The sequence below is a fragment of the Macaca nemestrina genome, chromosome 8 (assembly GCF_043159975.1).
Source record: "Macaca nemestrina isolate mMacNem1 chromosome 8, mMacNem.hap1, whole genome shotgun sequence".
NCBI lineage: Eukaryota > Metazoa > Chordata > Mammalia > Primates > Cercopithecidae > Macaca > Macaca nemestrina.
The window spans coordinates 91,335,707-91,359,953 of record NC_092132.1 but is presented as its reverse complement, the minus strand read 5'-3'; the positions used below and the strand labels follow the sequence as shown (position 1 = coordinate 91,359,953).

Genomic DNA, 24,247 nt, shown 5'->3' with positions numbered 1-24,247 from the left:
CACCGCACCCGGCCACAAAATATTTTTAAACGTAAGACAGTAATGTACAAGCTCCCTTATTTGGGTGTGTGTTTTTCTTTTTTATCAAGACAGTCTTGCTATGTTGCCCAGGCTGATCTTGAACTGCTGGGCTCAAGCAATCCTCCAGCCTCGATCTCCCAAAGTGTTGGGATTACAGGCATGAGCCACTGTGCCAAGCCCTTCCTTATCAAAACATTAAGTAAGACCTAGCATAAGGTATAACAGCAATAATAATGAGCAATTTCAATACTTTTACAATATAAGTAAACTGAAGTTAAAACATTTGTGAATTATTTTAGTTTCAGTCATAAATACTGGTAATACAACTGTGATTTAGTGTTATCACAAATGAAAGAATGTTCAATTTCAGTTAGCCATTAATGAAAATAAATGTGACTTTTTTTTCTCAATCATGTTCACACACCCCCGCCACCTTTCCCTAAATTCTGAATATAATAGAAATATCAAAGAAAGCATTTGTGGATAATAAAAAATGTCAACCAGAAAATAACGATATTCATGTTATTGGCTATATTAAGTTTCCTTTTTAACACTTTGACTTTTGTTTTATTTTTATGTTTCAGTCTTGATGGAAAATCAAAAAACACTCACGCCTGTAATCCCAGCACTTCCGGAGGCCAAGGCTGGTGGATCACCTGAGGTCAGGAGTTTGAGACTAGTCTGGCCAACATGGTGAAACCCCGTCTCTACTACAAATACAAATATTAGCCGGGTGTGATGACAGGCGCCTGTAATCCCAGCTACTGGGTAGGCTAAGGCAAGAGAATCACTTGAATCTGGAAGGCTGAGGTCGCAGGTCACACCACTGCACTCCAGCCTGGGCCACAGAGTGAAACTGTGTCTCAAAAAAAAAAAAAAAAAAAAGAAAGCAAGCTTCTGCACAGCAAAGGAAACAACAGGGTAAAGAGACAATCTGCTCAATAGGAGAAAATATTTGCAAACTATTCATGTGAAAAGGGACTGATACCAACAATAAACAAGGAAGTCAAACAATTCAACAACAACCAAAAAACAAATAATCCCATTAGAAAGTGGGCAAAATGCTGGCCGCAGTGGCTCACGCCTATAATCCCAGTACTTTGGGAGACCAAGGCTGGAGGACTGCTTGAGCCCAGGAGTTCAAGACCAACAAAGGGAGAACCTCGTCTCTAAAAATTTTTTTTTAAATTGAGCCAAGCGTGGTAGCATGCTCCTGTAGTCCCCAGTTACCTGGGGTTAAGGGATGGGAGGGTGCTGAAGTGGGAGGATCACTTGAGCCCAGGAGGTGGAAGGCTGCAGTCAGCCATGATTATGCCATTGCATTCCCACCTGGGCAACAGAGAGACCCTATCTTAAAAAAAAAAAAAGCGAGCAAAGAACATGAATAGATATTTCTCAAAATAAGACAAACAAGTGGCCAACAGGTATAAGAAAAAATGTTCAACATCACTAATCATTGGAGAAATGCAAATCAAAACCACTATGAGATACCATCTTCCTCCAGTCAGAATGGCTATTATTTTATTTTTGTTTATTTGTTTATATATTTTTTGAGACAGAGTCTCACTTTGTGGCCTGGGCTGAAGTGCAGTGGCGCAATCTCAGCTCACTGCAACCTCCACTTCCCAGGTTCAATTGATTCTCGTGCCTCAGCCTCCTGAGTAGCTGGGACTATAGGCATGCACCACCACACCTGGCTAATTTTTGTATTTTTAGTAGTAACGGTGTTTCACCATGTTGGCCAGGCTGGTCTTGAACTCCTGGCCTCAGGTGATCCGCCCACCTCAGCCTCCCAAAGTGGTGGGATTACAGGCGTGAGCACCTGGCCCAGAATGGCTATTATTAAAAAGACAAAAAAACAACAGATGCTGGTGAAGATGCAGAAAAAAGGGAACTCATACACTGTTAATGGGAATGTCAATTAGCACAGCCACTATATAAAACAGTAAGGAGATTTCTCAAGAACTAAAAATTGAAGTACCATATGATCCAGCAATCCCAATACTGAATATTTATCCAAAGAAAATCAGTTTAACAAACGGGTATCTGCACCCCTCATGTTTACTACAACAATATTCACAATAGCCAAGATATGGAATCAATGTAAGTGCCCATCAATGAATAACTGGATAAAGAAAATGTAGTGTATATACACAATGAAATACTATCAGTTATAAAAAAGAATGAAATCATGTATTTGCAGTAACATGGATGGAACTGGAGTTATGTTAAGTGAAATAAGCCAGGCAGAGAAAGACAAGTATCACATGTTCTCACTCCTATGTGAGAGCTAAACAGTGGACCTCACAAAGATAGAAAGCAGAGTGATGGATACCAGAGACTGGGAAGGGTGCATAAGTGAGGCAAGGGAATGAAGACAGGTTTGTTCATGGGTACAAACACATAGTTAGATAGAAGGAATAAGTTCTAAGGTTCCACAGCAGAGTAGGGTCACCAGTTAACAAAGCATTATATATTTCAAAATAGCTAGAAGAGAGGGCTTAAAATGCTCCCAACACAGAGAAATGATAAATACTGAAGGTGAGGGATACCCTACATAACCTGACTTCATCATTATACATTGTATGCATGTAACCAAATATTACATATACCCCCATAAACATGTATAAATGTTATCAATAAAGAATAAGACTTCAGTAATGAATCTGTGTAATGTCTACTAGACATCAACTGTGTACATGCTTGACCGGTGCTGGAAAAAAAAAGGGAGAGGAGTGACACCTTGCCATCCTCACCCTGAAGCTAGCTTCATGCTGGCAGCAGCTATCAATAATAGATCAAGAAAGGGAAATCTCAGGAGACCAAATCAGGGCCAAGAATCCAACTTCCTCTCACAGCGAAATTTCACTGCTACTGTCAACTTTAGAGATTCAGGTTTTATTCTTCTTAAGAAAGGCAACATTGCTCTATAATGACAACTTAGTAGATTATTGATTTACATTGCCATCTGTAAAAAAAAAAATAGCAGTTAATAATGGTTTACACCATTATCAGGACACTACAAAAACATATTGGGACTGAAAATGTTTCAGTATTTTATGACGACTACCTATTAAAAAAACTGTGATGCATAAAAGCACATACCTGCAATAATTCCAGGGTCATAGGAATATTCTTAAGCTCCTTTAGCAAATCCAATGCTCCAGCCTATAAAATAAAATAATTTCACATTGAATTTCCAAGATAGTAAAACAGTGACTAGCCAGAAATAAGGTTCATGGGAGAATCACAGAAAACACCTAAAGAGGAATAAAATCAGATAAGGAGCAACAGTACCAGCCATAGGTTGTAGCAAAATATTCCAATTTGATACTAATTCAATCTATCATATTTCATCTAATCGAATACAATCACATTCTATTTCATTTAGTCTAATGTTTACTCAATGTATTATATCTGGATAAATCACATCTTTATATTCCATCAATAAAGAAAAAACTATTAAGCTATGATACAGTGTTTTATTATAACTTTTTTCGTTTTTTTTTTTTTTTGAGACAGAGTCTCACTCTGTCGCCCAGGCTGGAGTGCGGTGGTATGATCTCGGCTCGCTGCAACCTCTGCCTCCCCTCCTGGGTTCAAGCGATTCTCCTGCCTCAGCCTCCAGAGTAGGTGAGATTACAGGCATGCGCCACCACGCCGGGCTGATTTTTGTATTTTTAGTAGAGATGGGGGCCAAGCTGGTCTCAAACTTCTGATCTCAGGTGATCCGCCTGCCTTGGCCTCCCAAAGTGCTGGGATTACAGGCATGAGCCACCATGCCTGGCATTATAACTTCTTTTTACTTTTGCTTATTAAGAGAATTATTTTAGTGTTGAAGTTTTTACCACGTCACCTTTTACATATGTAAAAATATACATGTGAGTAAAACAAAATTGGCTAAGGTGTTACTAAAAGTACTTCACATTCAGAACTTTTTGACTCAGATTCAACAGTATCTGTTTTTACCCCACAAAGAGCTGTTTAAGAACACAAGTGACAAAGCATTTCATAGAAGAATCCACAAAAAAGCTAATGCCGTGAGCTCTTGGGCTGGCTTTGTAACAGTGTGCACAGCTGCTTTTCACCTCCAGTGCTCTTCACAGTCATTTGGTTCCTCAGGATTCAAAGAGTACTTCACTAATCTCTCTTAGATTTCCTTCCAAGCCAGTGACACTGATTCCACAAGTTTTGATGCTAGGTTTAGCATTCTGCCTGTGAAAAAACACCACAATGGCCATCTGGCCAATGATATGTGTACCTATCCTGCTTTCTAAAATGTTAAAGTATGAAAACAGGCACCCTATAAATCAATGAAATACAGGATATCCCCCCCCCAAAAAACAGAAAGAAACATAGCATGTCCCTCATTAAACATGCCAAAGGCAAAAGCGAGCAAAGACTCTCATAGTATCACTTCATTTCTTAAATATAAAATCAAGTAAACGCTTCTAGTCATGTAATTTTTCATTTAAAGGTGACAGACATAAGGCTTGGCCTTCGAGAATAAAACCATTAGCTTTTATTCTGGTAACGAAGAGTTACATTATTTTAATTTAACCCAATACCTCATAAATAAAAATTTAAGTTCAATAGAAATTATGACATATTATTATAAATAATGTTTTAATTATTTGCTGTTTAAAGATCTCTCCTGATCTTAAAATTCTATAAATTCTTCCTATTTAGAGTCATCTAGAAACAGTAAAACATTAAAGTTGTTGGAAAAGAAATCTAACACTGACTTAAAACATATTATTAAACAAGAATTTCTACAGGTATGACATTTTTGTGGGTAAATGAAGTCTTTAATCCCTTATCTGCAAATTCCCAGACCAAAAACCTTTGAAAAGCGAAAGATTTCTAGATTTCTCATAGGTAAACTCATTTGGCAGCTAAACCTAATCACAACACATGTAAAGCTATTTGTGTTCTATTTATGCCATGTAATGTGAATATTACAACTGACTATAGAAATGTTAAGGCCGGGCGGGGTGGCTCATACCTGTAATCCCAACACTTCAGGAGGCCAAGGTGGGTGGATCACGAGGTCAGGAGTTCAAGATCAGCCTAACCAAGATAGTGAAACCCCATCTCTACTAAAAATACAAAAATTAGCCGGGTGTGGTGGCAGGTGCCTGTAATCCCAGCTACTCAGGAGACTGAGGCAGAGAACTGCTTGAACCAAGGAGGTGGAGGCTGCAGTGAGCTAAGATCTTGCCACTGCACTCCCAACTGGGCAACAGAGTGAGACTCCATCTCAAACAACAAAAAAAGAAATGTTAATGTCTGGTTGCTGAAGTGCCCAAATCCTGCTGGGGGTATTATGTAATATATGATGTATGTACTAAATTATCTTTATAAAATCTGGAATTACCAAATATATCAGACCCTAAGGGTTTTGATTAACAAACTGTAGAAGTCTGGGCAACACAGCATGACTCCCTCTCTACAAAAAATAAAAATAAAAAATTAACTGGCCACAATGACCGTAGTCCTAGCTACTCCAGAAGCTGAGGCGGGAGGACTGCTAGAGATCAGAAGCTTGAGCCGGGCGCGGTGGCTCAAGCCTGTAATCCCAGCACCTTGGGAGGCTGAGACGGGAGGATCATGAGGTCAGGAGATCGAGACCATCCTGGCTAACATGGTGAAACCCCGTCTCTACTAAAAAATACAAAAAACTAGCCGGGCGAGGTGGCGGGCGCCTGTAGTCCCAGCTACTCGGGAGGCTGAGGCAGGAGAATGGCGTGAACCCGGGAGGCGGAGCTTGCAGTGAGCTGAGATCCAGCCACTGCACTCCAGCCCGGGCAACAGAGCGAGACTCCGTCTCAAAAAAAAAAAAAAAAAAAAAAAAGATCAGAAGCTTGAGATTACATGAACCATGATCATGCCACTGCAGTCCAGCCCGTGCGGACAGAGTGAGACTCCATGTCTAAAAGAAAAATTAAAAAACAAACAACGACAACAACAACAACCACCACCAAAAAAAAAAAAAAAAACCAGATTGTGGGCCTGTATTCTCTACCATTGACATTTTTCTTCTATCCATATTTCCAGGATTTCTGATCTACTTCTGACCAAGAATCACTTAAAAAGGATAAAGAATCACACTTCTAGAAGTTCCTTAAAAAGCAGGATTTCCTAAGTATTAAGTTGCTTCTTCTAACATATCAGCAACAAGACATATAGTTTAAATTGTTTTCCAAGTAGAGGCAATATATTTGCATTAATTTTGTTACTTTCCCTTTCTACTCAGCTTTCTGGTGAGGCCATGGTTGGAAGAAAAAGCTAAAAGTAACACTCATGGAATAAAACTATGACCTTTCTGAAAATTGCACTGTGTTCCAACCAATTCAAGTAAATATTTCACTGACAGGTCTTTAAGAAATAACTATGGGCTCTTCGCGGTGGCTCATGCCTGTAATTACAGCACTTTGGGAGGCCGAGGCGGGCAGATCAACCTGAGCTCACGAGTTCGAGACCAGCCTGGCCAACATGGTGAAACCCCATCTCTACTAAAAATACAAAAATTAGCCAGGCGTGGTGGCAGACGCCTGGAATCCCCCAGCTACTCAGGAGGCTGAGGCAGGAGAATCACTTGAACCCAGGAGGTGGAGGTTGCAGTGAGCCGAGATTGTGCCACTGCACTCCAGCCTGGATGACAGAGCAAAACTCCATCTCAAAAAAAAAAAAAAAAAGACAGACAAAAAGAAATAACTATGATGATCGGAATGAGTGAAATGCAAAACAGATAATCATACATTAATTCGGTGACAACAAACTTTGAGTGTTACTACGTGCTTCGCATTGTTAAATACTTTACATAGATTTAATTTCACCTTCACTATAAACCCTATAGAAGCAAGTATCTATTATCTCCATTTTACAGATGAGGAAATATGTCAAGAAACTTGCACAAGGTCCTATGATTACTAACTAGAAAAGGTAAGATCTACTCCAGTAACGTCAAATGTAACAAGATCTACTGCACTGGGGATACAGCAGTGAGCAAGACTGAAACCCTTTCTGATATCGGGGAATTTTAAAACAAACAGAAATCTTTGATAATCTATTTCAAACCCTTAATTACACACAAAAAAGAAACTTAAACCCAGAAAAGGAAAGTGACTTGCTCAAGGTCATACTGATGGGTAGTAAGGACATGAACTAGTCGCCTGACCCTTATATTGCTGCCCTTTCCCCAGCAGTGCACCAGTGGCAGCACTCCTTTGTGAACTCAGGTAACTAGTACCATCAAACAAGAAGCTGTATTTTAGCCTTCCTCAAGCATCGCCTAAATGTCAAGTCTAGGCCAGGCACAATGGCTCAGCCTATTATCCCAGCACTCTGGGAGGCCTAAGGCAGGAGGATCACTTGAGCCCAGGAGTTCGAGACCAGCCTGGATAACAGAATGAGATCCTACCTCTACTAAAAGAAAAGAAAAGAATACATGTCAAGTCTATGAGATTGTAGCATCTCCTATAGATGATGCAAGAGAAAGAAAGAATCTTCTTTAATTTCCAGAGCTAAATTTAGTTCACACTACTGGCTGAAAGATAAACTACAGCTATCACACTATTTTATTACATTGTTGGTGCTCCTATCTGGTAACATAAAAAAAAGTGATTTTATAAACCATGATATTCAAAAACTTGTACTATGTGCTTGGTATACTCAAGACCATGTAGGATACAAACATCCCTCTCCTCAAGGAGATGTAAAAAGGAGGGAATAATAGGGATTTACAGTTAAGAATATGGTATACATATATGACAGATTTAGATTCAAATCCATGCTCTGACATTTGCTAACTACAAGATCTTGGTAATGTTACTTGTTCTTTTCAAGCTTCAGTTTCTTTATATGTAGGTGACCATAATACACCAACCTTGAGGAGTAGTTACAACAGTCAAACGAGGCAACATTACACAGATGAAGTATCAAAACAGAGGGTCTGACACATAGGATGGTTGGTGAGGAGTACAAAGATATACAAATAATTACTTATTTCTACCATAACAATAATCTCCAAGGGCCATAAGCCGGCTTTTTCAGTGAGCATATTTAAGCTCAATCAAGTAAAACAGTTACTTCTTCTACAATAGTGTCTTCTTCATAGGCATTATTATAAGATTTCAAGGTTTAAAAATTAAGATATTATCTTTTTTTTTTTTTTAGACAGAGTCTCACTGTGTCACCCAGGTTGGAGTGCAGTGGCATGATCTCAGCTTGCTGCAACCTCTACCTCCTGGGTTCAAGCGATTATCCTGCCTCAGCCTCCCAAGTAGCTGGGACTACAGGCACCCGCCACCACGCCCGGTTAATTTTTGTATTTTTAGTAGAGATGGGGTTTCACTAAGTTAGCCAGGCTGGTCTTGAACTCCTAACCCCGTGATCTGCCCACCTCGGCCTCCTAAAGTGCTGGGATTACAGGCTTGAGCCACCGTGCCTGACCCATTATCTATTTTCTTAAACAATGAATTATAGATATTTGAGTTATAGCTCAGTAACATCACTATAAAGCCAGGACTTATATTACTATGTCATCTCAAATTTGCAGTTAAACTACACCAAAAGCAGAAGCAACAAAAGAAAAAATATATATAAATTCATCTTCATCAAAATTAGAATCTTTTATACTTCAAAGGCCATGACCAAGAGTGGACAGACAACCCACAGAATGGGAGACGGTATCTGCATATGTAACAAGGGTCTAGTATTCAGAATATAAAGAACTCTTACAACTCAGTAATAAAAAGATAACCCAATTTAAAAATGGGCAAAGCCACTGTGTACTCCAGCCTGAGCAACATAGCCAGACCTTACTCTTTTTTTAAAAATGGGCAAAGGATCTGAGCAGACATTTATTTCTCCAGAGAAGATATGCAAATGGCCATGAAGCAATGAAAAGATGCTCAACATTGTTAATCACAAGGGACATGCAAATCAAACCCACAATGAAATACCACTTTACACCCACTAGGAAAGCTATAATCAAGACAAATGATATTGGTGAAAATGAGGTGAAACTGGAATCCTCACACACTGCTAGTTGGAATGTAAAATGGTGCAGCCACATTGGAAAGGTCTGGCAGTTCCTCAAAAGGTTAAACATAGTTACTATATGACCCAGTAATTATTCTCCGAGGTATACACCCAACAGAAATGAAAACATATGTCTACACAAACACTTGTACAGGAATGTTTTTAGCAGTATTATTCATAATAGCCAAAAAGCTGAAATAGTCCAAATGTCCACCAAATGATGAATGAATAAGCAAACTGTGGTCGGGTGCAGTGGCTCACACCTGTAATCCCAGTACTTTGGGAGGCCGAAGCGGGCAGATCACCTGAGATCAGGAATTCTAGACCAGCCTGGCCAACATGGTGAAACCCTGTCTCTACTAAAAATACAAAAATCAGGCTGGGCAGGGTGGTTGATGCATGTAATCCCAGCACTTTGGGAGGCTGAGGCAGGCGGATCACAAGGTCAGGAGTTCGAGAGCAGCTTGACCAATATGGTGAAACCCCACCTCTACTAAAATACAAAAATTAGCTGAGCATGGTGGTGCGCGCCTGTAGTCCCAGCTACTTGGGAGGCTGAGGCAGGAGGATCGCCTGAACCCAGGAGGCGGACGTTGCAGTGAGCCGAGATTGCGCCACTGCACTCCAGCCTAGGCAACAGAACAAGGCCCCATCTCCAAAAAAAAAAAAAAAATTAGGCGAGGTGGCAAGCACCTGTAATCCCAGCTACTTGGGAGGCTGAGACAGGAGAATCATTTGAACCCTAGAGCAGGAGGTGGCAGTGAGCCAAGAGGGCGCCACTGCATTCCAGCCTGGGCAACAGAGTGACACTCCATCTCCAAAAAAAAAAAAAATTGTGGTACTGTGTATCCACCAGTACAGTGGAGTACTTTTTAGCAATAAAAAGTAATAAAATACTGGTGCATAATATAACATGAACTGACCTTTAAAAGATTATACTAAGACTGGGCGCGGTGGCTCACGTCTCTAATCCCAGCACTTTGGGAGGGTGAGGCGGGTGGATCACCTGAGGTCAGGAGTTTGAGACCAGTCTGACCAATATGGTGAAACCCTGTCTCTACTAAAAATACAAAAATTACCTGGGCATGGTGGCTTGCACCTGTAGTCCCAGCTACTCGGGAGGCTGAGACAGGAGAACTGCTTGAACCTGGGAGGCAGAGGTTGCAGCGAGCCGAGACCGCGCCACTGCGCTCCATCCTGAGCAACAGAGCAAGATAAGACTCTGTCTCAAAAAAAAAAAAAAAAAGACTACACTAAGCAAAAGAGGCTAGTTACAAAAGACCACATACTGTATAATTTCACTGAGAGAAAATTTCCAGCTTTGGCGAACACAAAGAGACAGAAAGTATATTAGTGGCTGTCAGAGGAGTTTGAGAAATTGGTGGGGGCACATGAGGGCTGAATGAGCAGTGACTGCTTAATAGGTACAGGGTTTCTTTTTGCAGTGATGAAAACGTTCTAAAATTATACAGTAGTAATAGTTGCACAAAACTGTAAATACACTAAAAGCCACTGAATTAACAGTTGACCCTCAAATAACATGGGTTTAAACTGCACAGATCCACTTGAGAATTTTCTTTCACCTCTGCCACCCTAGATGACAAAACCTACTCTTCCTTTCTCCTTAGCCTATTCAATGTGAAGACAAGTAGAATGAAGACCTCTATGACAATCCATTTCCACTTAATCAACAGTAAACATATTTTCTCTCCTTTACGATTTTATTTTCTTTTCCTTTTTTTTTTTTTTTTTGAGATGTTGTCTCCCTCTTTCGCCCAGGCTGAGTGCCTATAATCCCAACACTTTGGGAGGCCAAGGCAGGCGGATCACTTGAGTCTAGGAGTTCTAGACCAGCCTGGGCAATATGGTGAAACCACATCTCTACAAAAAATACCCCAAAAAGGCTGGGCTCAGTGGCTCACGCCTGTAATCCCAGCAATTTGGGAGGCTGAGGCAGGTGGATCACTTGAGATCAGGATGTTGAGACCAGCCTGAGAAAAATGGCAAAATCCCATCTCTACTAAAAATACAAAATTAGTTGCGTGTGGTGGCACACACTTGTAGTCCCAGCTACCCGGGAAGCTGAGGTGGGAGAGCTGCTTAAACCCAGGAGGCAGAGGTTGCAGTGAGCCAAGATCATGCCACCACACTCCAGCCTGAGTGACATGACAGAATGAGTTATACTACTACAAAAGTTATACTACTTGACCGCATGCAGGTAGGGAGGGGGGATGGTGTGAGCACCACAACCCCTGCATTGTTCAAGAGTCAACTACACTTTAAGAGTGAATTTAATTCTATTTCTCAATAAAGCTGTTATTAAAAATTGTGTACTCATTCTAAATTTTGACTTATGCTAATTAATCTAACTGATATAGATATGAAAGTTTTGTTGCAGTTGCTGTTTTAACTCAGGTACTTGGAAATGTAAATAAATATTTCAGGTATCCCAGCTCCTAGGAAATTCTAACATCTAATTTCAATTTCTCTCCCTGCAATTTAATTCCACTCAACCTTGAGCCTTCAATTAAAGAAATAAATAAACCTCAACACTACCCATAAAATCTCTCCATGAACTTCAAAACTTTATGTCCTTGCCTCAATCCTCCTTCTATAATCTAAATGAATCCTTTACAAAGAAAGGCAAACTCAGATTGTTTTTTAGGCCTTACTACATCCTTTAGGCCCACAATCCTACACTAGAAGCATTTTATATTCACTTAATCCTTACGAAATTATCTCCAGTTTACCATGACGAAAAACATTTTAGTGATGACAAAGAACTTGCCTAAAATCACACAGCTAGAGTTCAGAAAAGCCAGGATTTGAACACACATTAGGAGTCAGTCTCGGTTACCGACATCAAATCAAAGTGACGAGACAAAAGCTTAAGCAGAAAACAGCTAATACCTAAAAATTTTGAACTACTTTCTGTAGTTCACTGTGGCTTGGTCATGTGCACTTGAGATCAAGTACACATGTGGGACAACATCTTGGGTAGAACTAGGGTCAGGATATTGATCTAGGTATCTAGGGAAACACACCTGCCCCAAAACAGCAAGTTCACACTCTTACTTGCTGATTTTATATTCACTTAATTGTATCCATGCATGGTTCAAAAACAGAGGCAAGGGTCTTCTGGAGAGACACTGTAGCTTAACAGAGTAGTACTAGTTTTGGAGCAAAATAGATTTAGATTCACATCTTCACTTGGCCACTTACTAGCTATTTGGCTTAAAACTTTTCATTTAACTTTTCTAAATACTTAGCATCCTCATTTTCAGAATGAGGATAAAACTCATCTTGCAAAGTTGCCTGAGGAATAAATGGAATAAGGTGGGTAAGTATTTAGCAGAATACCTGGCTCAGAGTAATAGCTCAATAAATGGTAAGTTGTTTTTATTTTAGTTAAGTGTGACACCTACGGTCTTAGTAAAACAAAATTATTCAGGTAAAGCAGCAGCATATTAAAATATTTTTTTAAATTATATCTAAATTTGCACTTAAATTTGTCAATTTTGATAACTATTACTCTTCAAACTTAACTTTTTCAGATTGGACGCAGTGGCTCACATCTGTAATCCTAGCACTCTGGGAGGCCGGGGCGGGCAGATCATCTGAAGTCAGGAGTTCGAGACCAGCCTGGCCAATAGGCTGAAATCCCATCTCTACTAAAAATACAAAAATTAGCCAGGCATGGTGGTGCACACCTGTAGTCCCAGCTACTAGAGAGGCTTGAACTGGGGTGCGGAGGTTGCAGTGAGCCAAGATTGCACCACTGCACTCCAACCTGGGTAACAGACTGAGACTGTCTCAAAAAAAAAAAAAGAAAAGAAAAAGGAAAAAAGTTAACTTTTTCATAATATAAAACATTTAAAAAGTTGAGAGAAAAATCTGAAAACTACAGGAAAAAAGAGAAACAAATATACCATAATTCTACAACCCCTAAAACACATTCTACTGAATTACTGAACACTTAAAAAGCTATCTGTGGGCCGATGATGTATTTGGGGAAAAGACGAGTGTCATTCTAACCATTTCTCTTTCTCTGTATTTCATCAGCCTGTTTGAACTTCCAGAGGACAGGCAGAGAAAATGCTGGGGAAAACAAAAGTACAAAAGCCAGTCAGTTGTACTTTTCTTTTTGGGAGGCAAGTTTTCATATTGGAAAAGTTTTGAACTACCTGAAAACTTAGATTTGAGAAGAAAACTTAGATTTGAGGATTATTTGTGGAGTTTGTTCTCATTCTCTTCCAGGCTCATTACAAAAGATCTGAAAATTTATTGATGATTTGAGAACTGCAGATAAATATGAACTTATCTTCTCCACACTTGCCCACTAAAAAATTACTCATTTTAAGAAACACCTATTAGAAGAAACAAAATCAAGCAAACATCTAAAGCATTAGATGATTAAAGGATACATATTACAGCCTAAGTTGGAGAGAAAATTACCCAACAAATGGCTTTTTTCCCTGGGAGCTTCTACTGTGCAAGTCTGGGGATCTCCAGGCACAGAGAAAAATTTTCCAGTTTAAATAATGAAAATGTTACAATAACCAGATAACCTACCAAATAACCAGAATTTGAAGTGGGACATGAAGGGCCATATCAATGGGGGAAAAAAATGGCACTGGTAATATCTAGAACAGAAAATAAACAGGAAATACTTTAAAAGGCCAAAATTTGCAAATACAGATTAACAGGGTATGAAATGAAATACTGGGCAATGCACCTGTTAAAGGAAAAAGGGGAACAGAGGATGTTTGAAGTCTTATGTATTTAGTGCTAGCACTAATTCCTGATCTAGCTGTCATGTGGAAAGCATGCTGTCCTGAAGAAAACCTGGGTCCTGGCTTATTCCAAACTACACAGTACTTAATTTAAGTAGTAGTACCTAACCTCTCAGTGTCTTAATCTGTAAAATGGATGCCCTTTATGTACTCACAGCTCTGTGTGAGTCACAAAAGAATTCTGAGCAGATGCTTTTTAACTCCAAAGTGCTGTACAAATCAGAACATCCCTTTTCTCTTCACATTAGTTTGACATGGAAATTTACTTCATAGATGTAAGAAAAATTATTTCGGGTACATTGATGACGAAAATGTGCCGAACGTGGTGAAACAAAGTTAGGTGAAGACAATTATAGAAGTTTACCTGAGAGGCCAGGCGCGGTGGCTCACGCCTGTAATCCCAGCATTTTGGGAGGCCGAGGTGGGCGGATCACCTGAGGTCAGGAGTTTGAGAACAGCCTGGTTAACATGGTGAAACCCCGTTTCTACTAAAAATACAAAAAATTAGCCAGGCGTGGTGGCACACGTCTGTAATCCCAACTACTCGGAAAGCTGAGGCAGGAGAATCACCTGAACCCGAGAGGCGGAGGTTGCAGTGAGCCCGGATCAAGTCATTGCACTCCAGCTTGGGCAACAAGAGTGAAACTCTGTCTCAAAAAAATAAGTTTAGCTGAGAACAGATGAGTCTGAATCAAGGGACTGAAATCAAGGACTGAATCAAGGGACAAATGGGCAAACTGTAGAAACTAGTCGTATGACGACTTCTTACAAACCACAAAAGGACATGCTCACATAAACATTCATCAATAACAAGAAAATGTCATCAGTATTAACGGTAAATCACTTAAAAAATACCCAACAATATGATTTGTCCAAATCCCTCTACCAGGATTCTGGTGAATGTGCGTGCTTTAGTCATAACTCTTCTGTATATTACGACAGGACAAGACCCGCTTTTTATAAAACGTTTAGCAACTCGCCAAGAAACTGGCACACTTTACCTTTTTAATCGCTAAGCAAACATGCAGCTCAGCTGAGATAACCAGGCGAATGTTCAGCCCTCTTCAAAAATAAGATACAAGAGTTTTACATTTTACCAGCCTGATGTCTAATACCGATCACAAGCCTCTATTTAATGCTCTTTCTAGATGTTGGCCACAGATCACGGAAGAGTCCATTCTTTCAAATTCTGAGGACTTTCTACGCTTCAATTCCTAAGCTAAATTGCCAAGGTTTTACTACCACAAAAGTTTAAAGTCAACGGAGAGCGTGCCCTAATCCCTAAATCGATTAGGTTTATTACACGGCACCAGCGAGGAGGAACTGGAAATACAAGAACGAGCGGGTCCAATCGCCGGTGGCCGCGGGACCCGACGCCCTGGGCCCGGACACCCTCCCCGGGGACGCGGGCGCCACGGGCCCGGCTCCCAGACGAGAGCTTGCAGGGGAAGGGGAGGAAGAAGGAGCCGGGGGCCCTAGAGCCGGACCGCGGCTCGGCCTCCCTCCTGGCCCGCGCCTCTCGCCGCGCTCACCGCGTTCTTCTTCTGCACCATCTTGTCCATCTTCTTGGCAAAGCGGACCACTTCGTCCTCCATGGCTCCGGCAGGTCTTCTCCGCGCCCAGCCCGCTGGCAAGGGGAAGTGGGCGAAGCTGGAACGCAGGACACGGCAGGAGCGACCCCCAGCGCGCGGCAAGCCCCACCACCGCAGGCCCCGGCCTAGGCTCCCTTCCTCACAAACCAAGCCCGCGGCGGCGGCGGCGGCTGTGGCGGCGGCAGCAGCTCCTCCTCCCCAGGCAGCGACAATCGAACACCGCGCGCGACATGCAGGCGCTACCAATTGACTGCAGATCGCTGGGAGGGGGCGAGCCCAGGTTCCCGCCAGGCGGGCGTCGGGCTAGTGGGCAGGCGCGGCTTCCGGCTAGAGGGTCATGGAAGATGCCAGGTTTTGCTGCGCGTTCACCTCCGGCCCCGCCTCCGCACAGGGCGGGTTTTCGGCCCTCGGTTACCTCCTGACAGCCCGAAGTTTTAGAACCCACGGAGGCCCAAGCAGCTCGAAACAGGGGCAGATTCCGAGCATGGAACTTTGGCAGGTTTTAAAGTCTGTGGGAAGCCAAGCACTTTCTCCATAGGAGACTGCTACAGGGAAAAACGGAACCCGCGTCCCCTAAATTAGGTTACGGAGTTAGTCGTTTTAAGAGTTCCTTTTTTTGGAGACCAAGCCTCGCTCTGTCGCCAGGCTGAAGTGCAGTGGCGCGATCTCGGCTCCCTGCAACCTCTGGCCCCCAGGTTCAAGCGATTTTGCCTGTAATCCCAGCACTTTTGGAGGCCGAGGCGGGTGGATCACCTGAGGTGAGGAGTTTGAGACCAGCCTGACCAACATGGAGAAATACCGTCACTACTAAAAATACAAAATTAGCCGGGCATGGTGGCCTGTAATCCCAGCCACTCGGGAGGCTGAGGCAGGAGAATTCGCTTGAACCCAGGAGGCGGAAGTTGCGGTGAGCCGAGACTGCCATTGCACTCCAGCCTGGGCGACAAGAGCGAAACTCCGTCTCAAAAAAAACAAAAAATAAATAAAAGTCAAATCGTTCGTGAGCTCCTGGAGTATTGAGACCCAGTCTTGGGAAAGGAAGTTTGAATAGTTGAAGAACAGTTGACAGAAACCTTCTGGTCAGAAATTACACAAGGCATCCCACCAGCTTCTGAGGATCAGAGAGGAAGGTGACTTAAGTTGTGACAGGGTTCATAGTGGAGAATGTAGGCTCCTCCAAAAAGTCTTTCCCCACTTAAACCCTTCACTACCAACTCATGCTATTTGCAGGTATAACTCCCCACACCACGTAACTATCATTCATCAAAGTACACCACCTAATAATGTTCTTTCTATACTGAGATGACAGGTTTTTCCTGGTTCTGACTCACTCATTTAGGGAACAAGTATTGGGATCGTTTCCCTATTTCGTTTCATTTTAAAGTTATCTTTTTATTATTAATTTCCAGCTTAAATTTTAGTATTTGTTGAGATTTATCTTGTCAATTTTTTTTTTTTTTTTTTTGAAACGGAGTTTTGCTCTTATTGACCAGGCTGGAGTGCAGTGGTGCGATCTCGGCTCACTGCAACCTCTGCCTCCCGATTCAAGCGATTCTCCTGCCTCAGCCTCCCGAGTAGCTGGGAATACAGGCGCCCACCACCAAGCCCGGCTAATTTTTTGTATTTTTAGTAGAGACGGGGTTTCACCATGTTGGCCAGGCTGGTCTTGAACGCCTGACCTCAGGTGATCTGCCCACCTTGGCTTCCCAAAGTGCTGGGATTACAGGCGTGAGCCACCGCGCCCGGCCTGTCTTGTCAACTTTTATGTATATCTATGTGTTCTAAAAAAGAACACACAGAAAAAAATTGTTTTCTACAGAAAATGTTGCAATATTTACATCCCTGTTTGCTGTCTGCTCGATGCCTCAATTAATGAGTATGTAAAAATTTCCCTTTATGATGTGGATTTGTATATTTATTCTAATAATTCTGTCATTTTTCTTTTTTCCCAAAGAATCAGTTGATTTTTTTTTTTACTGTAAAATACACATAACACAAAATTTATGCTTGTAACTAGTTTTCTTTTTTCATGCTACCTTGTCTAAGACAAATTTTAACTATTTTCTTAGATTTTAATTCATTTTATTTTATTTTTAATTTTTTTTAGGCAGAGTCTCGACCTGTCACCCAGGCTGGAGTGCAGTGGTGCAATCTCGGCTCACTGCAACCTTTGCCTCCCAGGTTCAAGCAATTCTCCTGCCTCAGCCTCCCAAGTAGCTAGGATTACAGGTGCCCACCACCACGCCCTGGTAATTTTTGTATTTTTAGTAGAGGTGGGATTTTACTACATTAGCCAGGGTGTTCTCAAAATCCTGACTTCCGGTGATCTGCCCACCTTGGCCTCCCAAAGTGCTGGGATTACAGGTGTGAGCCACCACGCCTGGCCTGTTTTAGCTATTTTAAAGTGTAAAGGCCTGGTGTGTACATACCCAGTGTGCATGGGATATGGCAAAAGCAACGCTCAGATGGAAATGTATAGCTGTAGACACCTATGTTTAAAAATAAAGATCTCCGGCCGGGCGCAGTGGCTCACGCCTGTAATCCCAGAACTTTGGGAGGCCAAGGTGGGCGGATCACCTGAGGTCAGGAGTTCAAGACCGGCCTGGCCAACATGGTGAAACCCTGTCTCTACTAAAAATACAAAAATTAGCCGTCCTGGTGATGGGCGCCTGTAATCCCAGCTACTCGGGAGGCTGAGGCAGGAGAATCGCTTAAACCCAGGAGGTAGAGGTTGCAGTGAGCTGAGATTGTGCCACTGCACTCTAGCCTGGGTGACAGAGCGAGGTTCCGTCTCAAAAATAAATAAATAAGTAAATATAAAATAAAATGAAGTGTACAATTCAGTGGCATTTCTAACAATAACAATGTAGTAGCACCATCACCACTCGATAGTCCCCAAAAGTTTTCCAAAAATGTTCATCACCTCAAAAAGAAGCCCAGTATCAATTAAGCAGTCACTCCTGATTCCTTTCTCCCCTCAACCCTTGGCAACCACTAACTGGCTGTCTCTACAGTCTTGAATATTCTGAACATTTTACATATTTAATAAATAGAATCCTAGAATATGTGACCTTTTCGGACTGGCTTCTTTCACTTAGCATGTTTTCAAGGTTCACCTGTGTTGTAGCTGTGTCAGTACTTCATTCCTTTCTATGGCTGAATAATATTGCATTGTATACAGATAACATTTTTAAAATTCATTCATCACATGATGGACATAAGCATTATTTCCACCCACCTTTCACTACACATTTTCACTCTTGTGAATAGTGCAGCTGTGAACATTCCTATATAAAGTTTTGTGGGAACACCTGTTTTCAGTTCTTTTGGGTGTGAACCTAGGAGTGGAATTGTTGGGTTTCATGGTAATTCTACATTTAAATTCGAGGAACTGTCCATCTGTTTTCCATGGCAGTTGCACCATTTTTACATACCCATCAGAAACATAGTAGGGCTCCAACTTCTCTGCATCTTTGTCAACAACTGTTTTTGTCCTTTTTCTTATTATTGTTATTATTTTATTTTGAGGTGGCATTTCACTCTTGTTGCCCAGGCTGGAGTGCAATGGTGCAATCTCAGCTCACTGCAACCTCTACCTCCCGGATTCAAGTGATTCTCCTGCCTCAGCTTCCGGAGTAGCTGGGATTGCAGGCTCCTGTCATCATGCCCAGCTAATGTTTTGTATTTTTAGTAGAGATGCTGTTTCACCATGTTGGCCAGGTTGGTCTTGAACTCCTGACCTCAGGTGATCCACCCACCTTGGCCTCCCAAAGTGCTGGGATTACAGGAGTGAGACACTGTGCCCAGACTGTTTAGTTCATTTTTAGAACTCTAATTATCTGATGAGGTAAGAAATGGTGTCTCATCGTGACTTTGATTTGCATTTCCCTAATAATTAATGATGTTAAGCATATTTTCATGTGTGTGTTGGCCATTTCTATGGTTTCTTTTTTTTTTTGAGATGGGGTATCACTCTGTTGTCTGGGCTGGATTACAGTGGCGCAGTCTCGGCTCACTGTAGCCTCCACCTCCCGGGTTCAAGCAATTCTCCCACCTCAGCCTCCTGAGTAGCTCGGATTACCAGGGAGCACCACCACCCTTGGCTAATTTTCACACTTTTAGTAGACATAGGGTTTCACCATGTTGGCCAGGCTGGTCTGGAACTCCTGACCTCAGGTGATCCGCCCACCTAGGCCTCTCAAAGTGCTGGGATTATAGGTATGAGCCACCTCCCCCAGCCGTCTATGATTTCTCTAGAGAAATGTCTATTCTAGTATTTTGCCCAAGTTTTAACTGAGTTGTGTTTATGTTGTTAAGTTGTAAATGTTCTTATATAATTCTGGACTCTAGAGCCTTGAGATAAATATGTTTTGCAAGCATTGTTTCCCTTCCCATTTTGTGGGTTATCTTTTCAGTCTTTTTTTTCTTTTTTTGAGACAGGGTCTCACAGTTGCCCAAGCTGAGTGCTGTGGTGTGATCACAGCTCATTGCAGCCTCCACTTTTTGGGCTCAAGCAATTCTCTTGCCTCTGCCTCCTGAGTAGCTGGGACTACAGGCACATACCACCATGCCCAGCTAATTCTGGATTATTTGTAGAGACAGGGTCTCACTATGTTGCCCCGGCTGGTCTCAAACTCCTGAACCCCAGCAATCCTCCCACCTCAGCCTTCCAAAGTGCTGGGATTCCAGGTGTGAGCCACCTTGCCCAGCTTCTTTTCAGTCTCTTGATATTGACCTTTCATGCATAAACTTTATATTTTTACCAAAGTCCAATTCATATATTGCTTTTATTACTTGTGCTTTTGGTGTCAAATCTCAGAAAGAATTGCAAATCCAAGGTCATGAAGATTGACCATTGCCATTTTAACAATATTAAGTCTATTATTTCATTACAATGGGATATCTTTCCATTTATTTAGATCTATTTTAATTTCTTTAAGCAATATAAAATAGTTTTCATTGTGCAACTCTTGGCTAAATTCACCTCATTGGCTAAATTTATTCTTGGTATTTTATTTTATTTTGTTATCTATATTATATTATCTTTTATTAATTTTTATTTTATTGAGACAGCGTTTTGCTCTGTCACTCAGGCTGGAGTGCAGTGGCACAATCATACCTCACTACAACCTCAATGTCCTAGGCTCAAGAGATCCTCCCACCTTGGTCTCCCAAAGCGCTGGGATTACAGGGATGAGCCACGGTTCCTTGCCCTAATCTTTTCTTTTGCCTCTAATTAATCTTTAATAAATTTCCTTCTGACACTTGGGATTTACTTTTCTTCTCTTTTTCCAATTCCTTAAGGCATAAAGTTGGGTAATTAATGTCAGATTTTTCTTTTTTTTTTTTTTTTTTGAGACGGAGTTTTGCTCTTGTTGCCCAGGCTGGAGTGCAACGGCATGATCTCTGCTCACCGCAACCTCCACCTCCCGGGTTCAAGCCTCAGCCTCCCGAGTAGCTGGGATTACGGGCACGTGCCACCACGCCCAGCTAATTTTGTATTTTTAGTAGAGATGGGGTTTCTCCATGTTGGTCAGGCTGCTCTCGAACTCCTAACCTCAGGTGATCCGCCCTCCTCAGCCTCCCAAAGTGCTGAGATTTACAGGCATGAGCCACCACGCCTGGCTGAGATTATTCTTTTTCGTGAGCTATAAATTTCCCTCTGAGCACTATTTTCACTGCATTTCATAAGTTTTGGTATATCATAGCTTTGTTTTCATTTGTCTCAAAATATTGTTCTATTTTCTGATTTCTTTTTGAAATTGTATGAGTGTATTATTTCAACATAATTGTGAAATTTCCTTTTTTCCTTCTGTTGTTTATATCTAGCTTCATCACATTATAGTTAGAGAAATACTTTGTATGATTATGATTTTTAAAAATTCTTTGGCTGGGCATGGTGGCTCACACCTGTAATCCCAGCATTTTGGAAGGTTGAGGTAGGAGGATTGCTTGAGCTCAGGAGTTCAAGATCAACCACCATAGGGAGGCAACATAGTGAGATCTCACCTGTACTAAAAAAATAAAAATAAAAAACAATAGCCAGTCATGGTGGCATGTACCTGTACTCCCAGTTACTGGGGAGGGCGAGGTGGGAGGATCACTTGAGTCTGGGAGACACAGGTTGCAGTGAGCTATGATTGTGCCACTACACTCCAGCCTGGACGACCGAGCAAGACCCCTGACTCAAAATAAATAAATAAATAAAAACAAGGCCGGTCATGGTGGCTCATGCCTATAATCCCAGCACTTTGGGAGGCTGACCTCAAGATCACTTGATGTCAGGAGTTCGAGACCAGCCTGGCCAACATGGTGAGACTCTGTCTCTGCTAAAAATACTAAAAATTAGCCGGGCATGGTGGCAGGCACCTGTAATCCCAGCTACTTACGAGGCTGAGGCAGGAGAATCGCTTGAACCCTGGAGGCAGAGGTTGCAGTGAGCCAAGATCACACCATTGCCCCTAGCCTGGACAATAAGAGCGAGGCTCCGTCTCAAGAAAAAAAAAAAAAGAAAAGAAAGAAAGGAAAAATAAGAAAAGAAATAAAAACAAAAATTTGGCCGGGCGCGGTGGCTCAAGCCTGTAATCCCAGCACTTTGGGAGGCCGAGACGGGCGGATCACGAGGTTAGGAGATCGAGACCATCCTGGCGAACACGGTGAAACCCCGTCTCTACTAAAAAAAATACAAAAAACTAGCCGGGCGTGGTGGCGGCGCCTGTAGTCCCAGCTACTCGGGAGGCTGAGTCAGGAGAATGGCGGGAACCCGGGGGACGGAGCTTGCAGTGAGCTGAGATCTGGCCACTGCACTCCAGCCCGGGCGACAGAGCCAGACTCCGTCTCAAAAAAAAAAAAAAAAAAAAAAAAAATTTATTGAGGCCAGGTGCAGTGGCTCATGCCTGTAATCCCAGCAGTTTGGGAGTCTGAGGCAAGCAGATCACTTGAGGTCAGGAGTTCGAGACCAGCCCGGCCAACGAACATAGCAAAACTCCGTCTCTACTAATACAAAAATTAGCCATGCATGGTGGTGCGCCTGTAGTCCCAGCTACTTGGGAGGCTGAGACATGAGAAACATTTGAACCCGGGGGTGGAGGTTGCATTGAGTTGAGAGCCCGCCACTGCACTCCAGCCTGGGTGACAGAGAAAGACTCTGCCAAAAAATTGAAAATAAAAAAATTGAGACATTTAATTTGTCTAACATATGAGAATGTTCCCTCATAATAATTCTGGAGAATGTTCCCTGTACACTTTGGAAAAATATGTATTCTTATGGGTGATGTGTACTGTATGTACTACATCTAATTGGCTTATAATGTTGTTTAAGTTCTGTATTTCCTACTGATCCTCTAACCGTTCTATCTATTAATAAAAGTGGTGGGGGTTTTTTGTTGTTGATTTTTTTTGAGATGGAGTTTCACTCTTGTTGCCCAGGCTGGAGTGCAATGGTGTGATCTTGGCTCACCGCAATGTCCGCTTCCTGGGTTCAAGTGATTCTCCTACCTCAGCCTCCCAAGTAGCTGGGATTACAGGCGTGCGCCACCACGCCCAGCTAATTTTGTATTTTTAGAAGAGACAGGGTTTCTCCATGTTGGTCAGGCTGGTCTCAAACTCCCGACCTCAGGTGATCTACCTGTCTTGGCCTCCCAAAGTGCTGGTATTACAGACATGAGCCACTGCGCCTCGCCAAAGAGGTGTATTTTTAAGTTTCTAATTATTATTATAGAACCACCTATTTCACCCTTAAACTATGTCAGTTCTTGCTTCATATATATGGGGGCTCTGTTGTAAGGCATGGACATGTTTATGATTGTTATATCTTCTTGATGGTTTAACCCTTTTATACATATATAATGTTCTTTTGTAGCAAATTTTGACTAGCACTCTATTTTTTTTTTTTTTCTTTTTTTTTTGAGACGGAGTCTCGCTCTGTCGCCCAGGCTGGAGTGCGGTGGTGCGATCTCCGCTCACTGCAAGCTCTGCCTCCCGGGTTCACGCCATTCTCCTGCCTCAGCCTCCTGAGTAGCTGGGACTACAGGCGCCCATCACCACACACGGCTAATTTTTTTGTACTTTTAGTAGAGATGGGGTTTCACCGTGTTAGCCAGGATGGTCTCGAACTCCTGACCTCAGGTGATCTGCCCACCTCGGCCTCCCAAAGTGCTGGGATTACAGGCGTGAGCCACCGCGCCCAGCCTACTTTCACTCTTTTTTTATACTAGCATAGCCACCTCAGCTCTCTTTTAGTTACTGTTTTCGTGGAACACCTTTTTCCATCCTTTTACATTCAATATATTTGTCTTGGATCTAAAACGAGTCTCTTGAAGACATATCTCTTTTTAAAATTTTTATTTTACCAATCTCTTTTAATTGCATACTTTAATCCTATTGTGAGCTGAATTTGCCATTTAAAACACAAATGCATAGAAGCGTAAGTTATAAATCTATGTTAATGGGCATACATTGTGTACAGATTTCATTTGTAACAACAACTATATGAAGATAGAAGGATGAAATTGAATAGGAGCACAGCATTTGTATACTGCTGAAGCTAAATTGGGATTATTCAGATTCTTTTTTTTTCTTTTTTCTTTTTTTTTTTGAGACAGAGTTTCGCTCTTATCACCCAGGCTGGAGTGCAATGGTGCGGTCTCAGCTCACTGTAACCTCTGCCTCCTGGGTTCAAACAATTCTCCTGCCACAGCCTCCCGAGTAGCTGGGATTACAGGCGCCCACCACCATGCTCGGTTAATTTTTGTACTTTTAGTAGAGATGGGGTTTCGCCATGTTGGCCAGGCTGGT

General features: G+C 42.0%; 1 protein-coding gene across 1 annotated transcript in view; it reads right to left on the bottom strand.

Annotated features, from left to right (window-relative positions):
• The window catches only part of LOC105482296 (transcription elongation factor A1), a 59,215-nt gene extending 43,434 nt beyond the window's left edge, over nucleotides 1-15,781 (bottom strand). The window contains exons 1-2 of the mRNA XM_011742321.2: nucleotides 15,392-15,781; nucleotides 3,127-3,189 (exon numbers count right to left, since the gene is read on the bottom strand). Coding sequence (XP_011740623.1) covers nucleotides 3,127-3,189; nucleotides 15,392-15,454 — 126 coding nt within the window. The 5' untranslated portion in view covers nucleotides 15,455-15,781. The remainder of the gene's footprint in view (nucleotides 1-3,126; nucleotides 3,190-15,391) is intronic.
• Nucleotides 15,782-24,247: the final 8,466 nt, after the last annotated feature.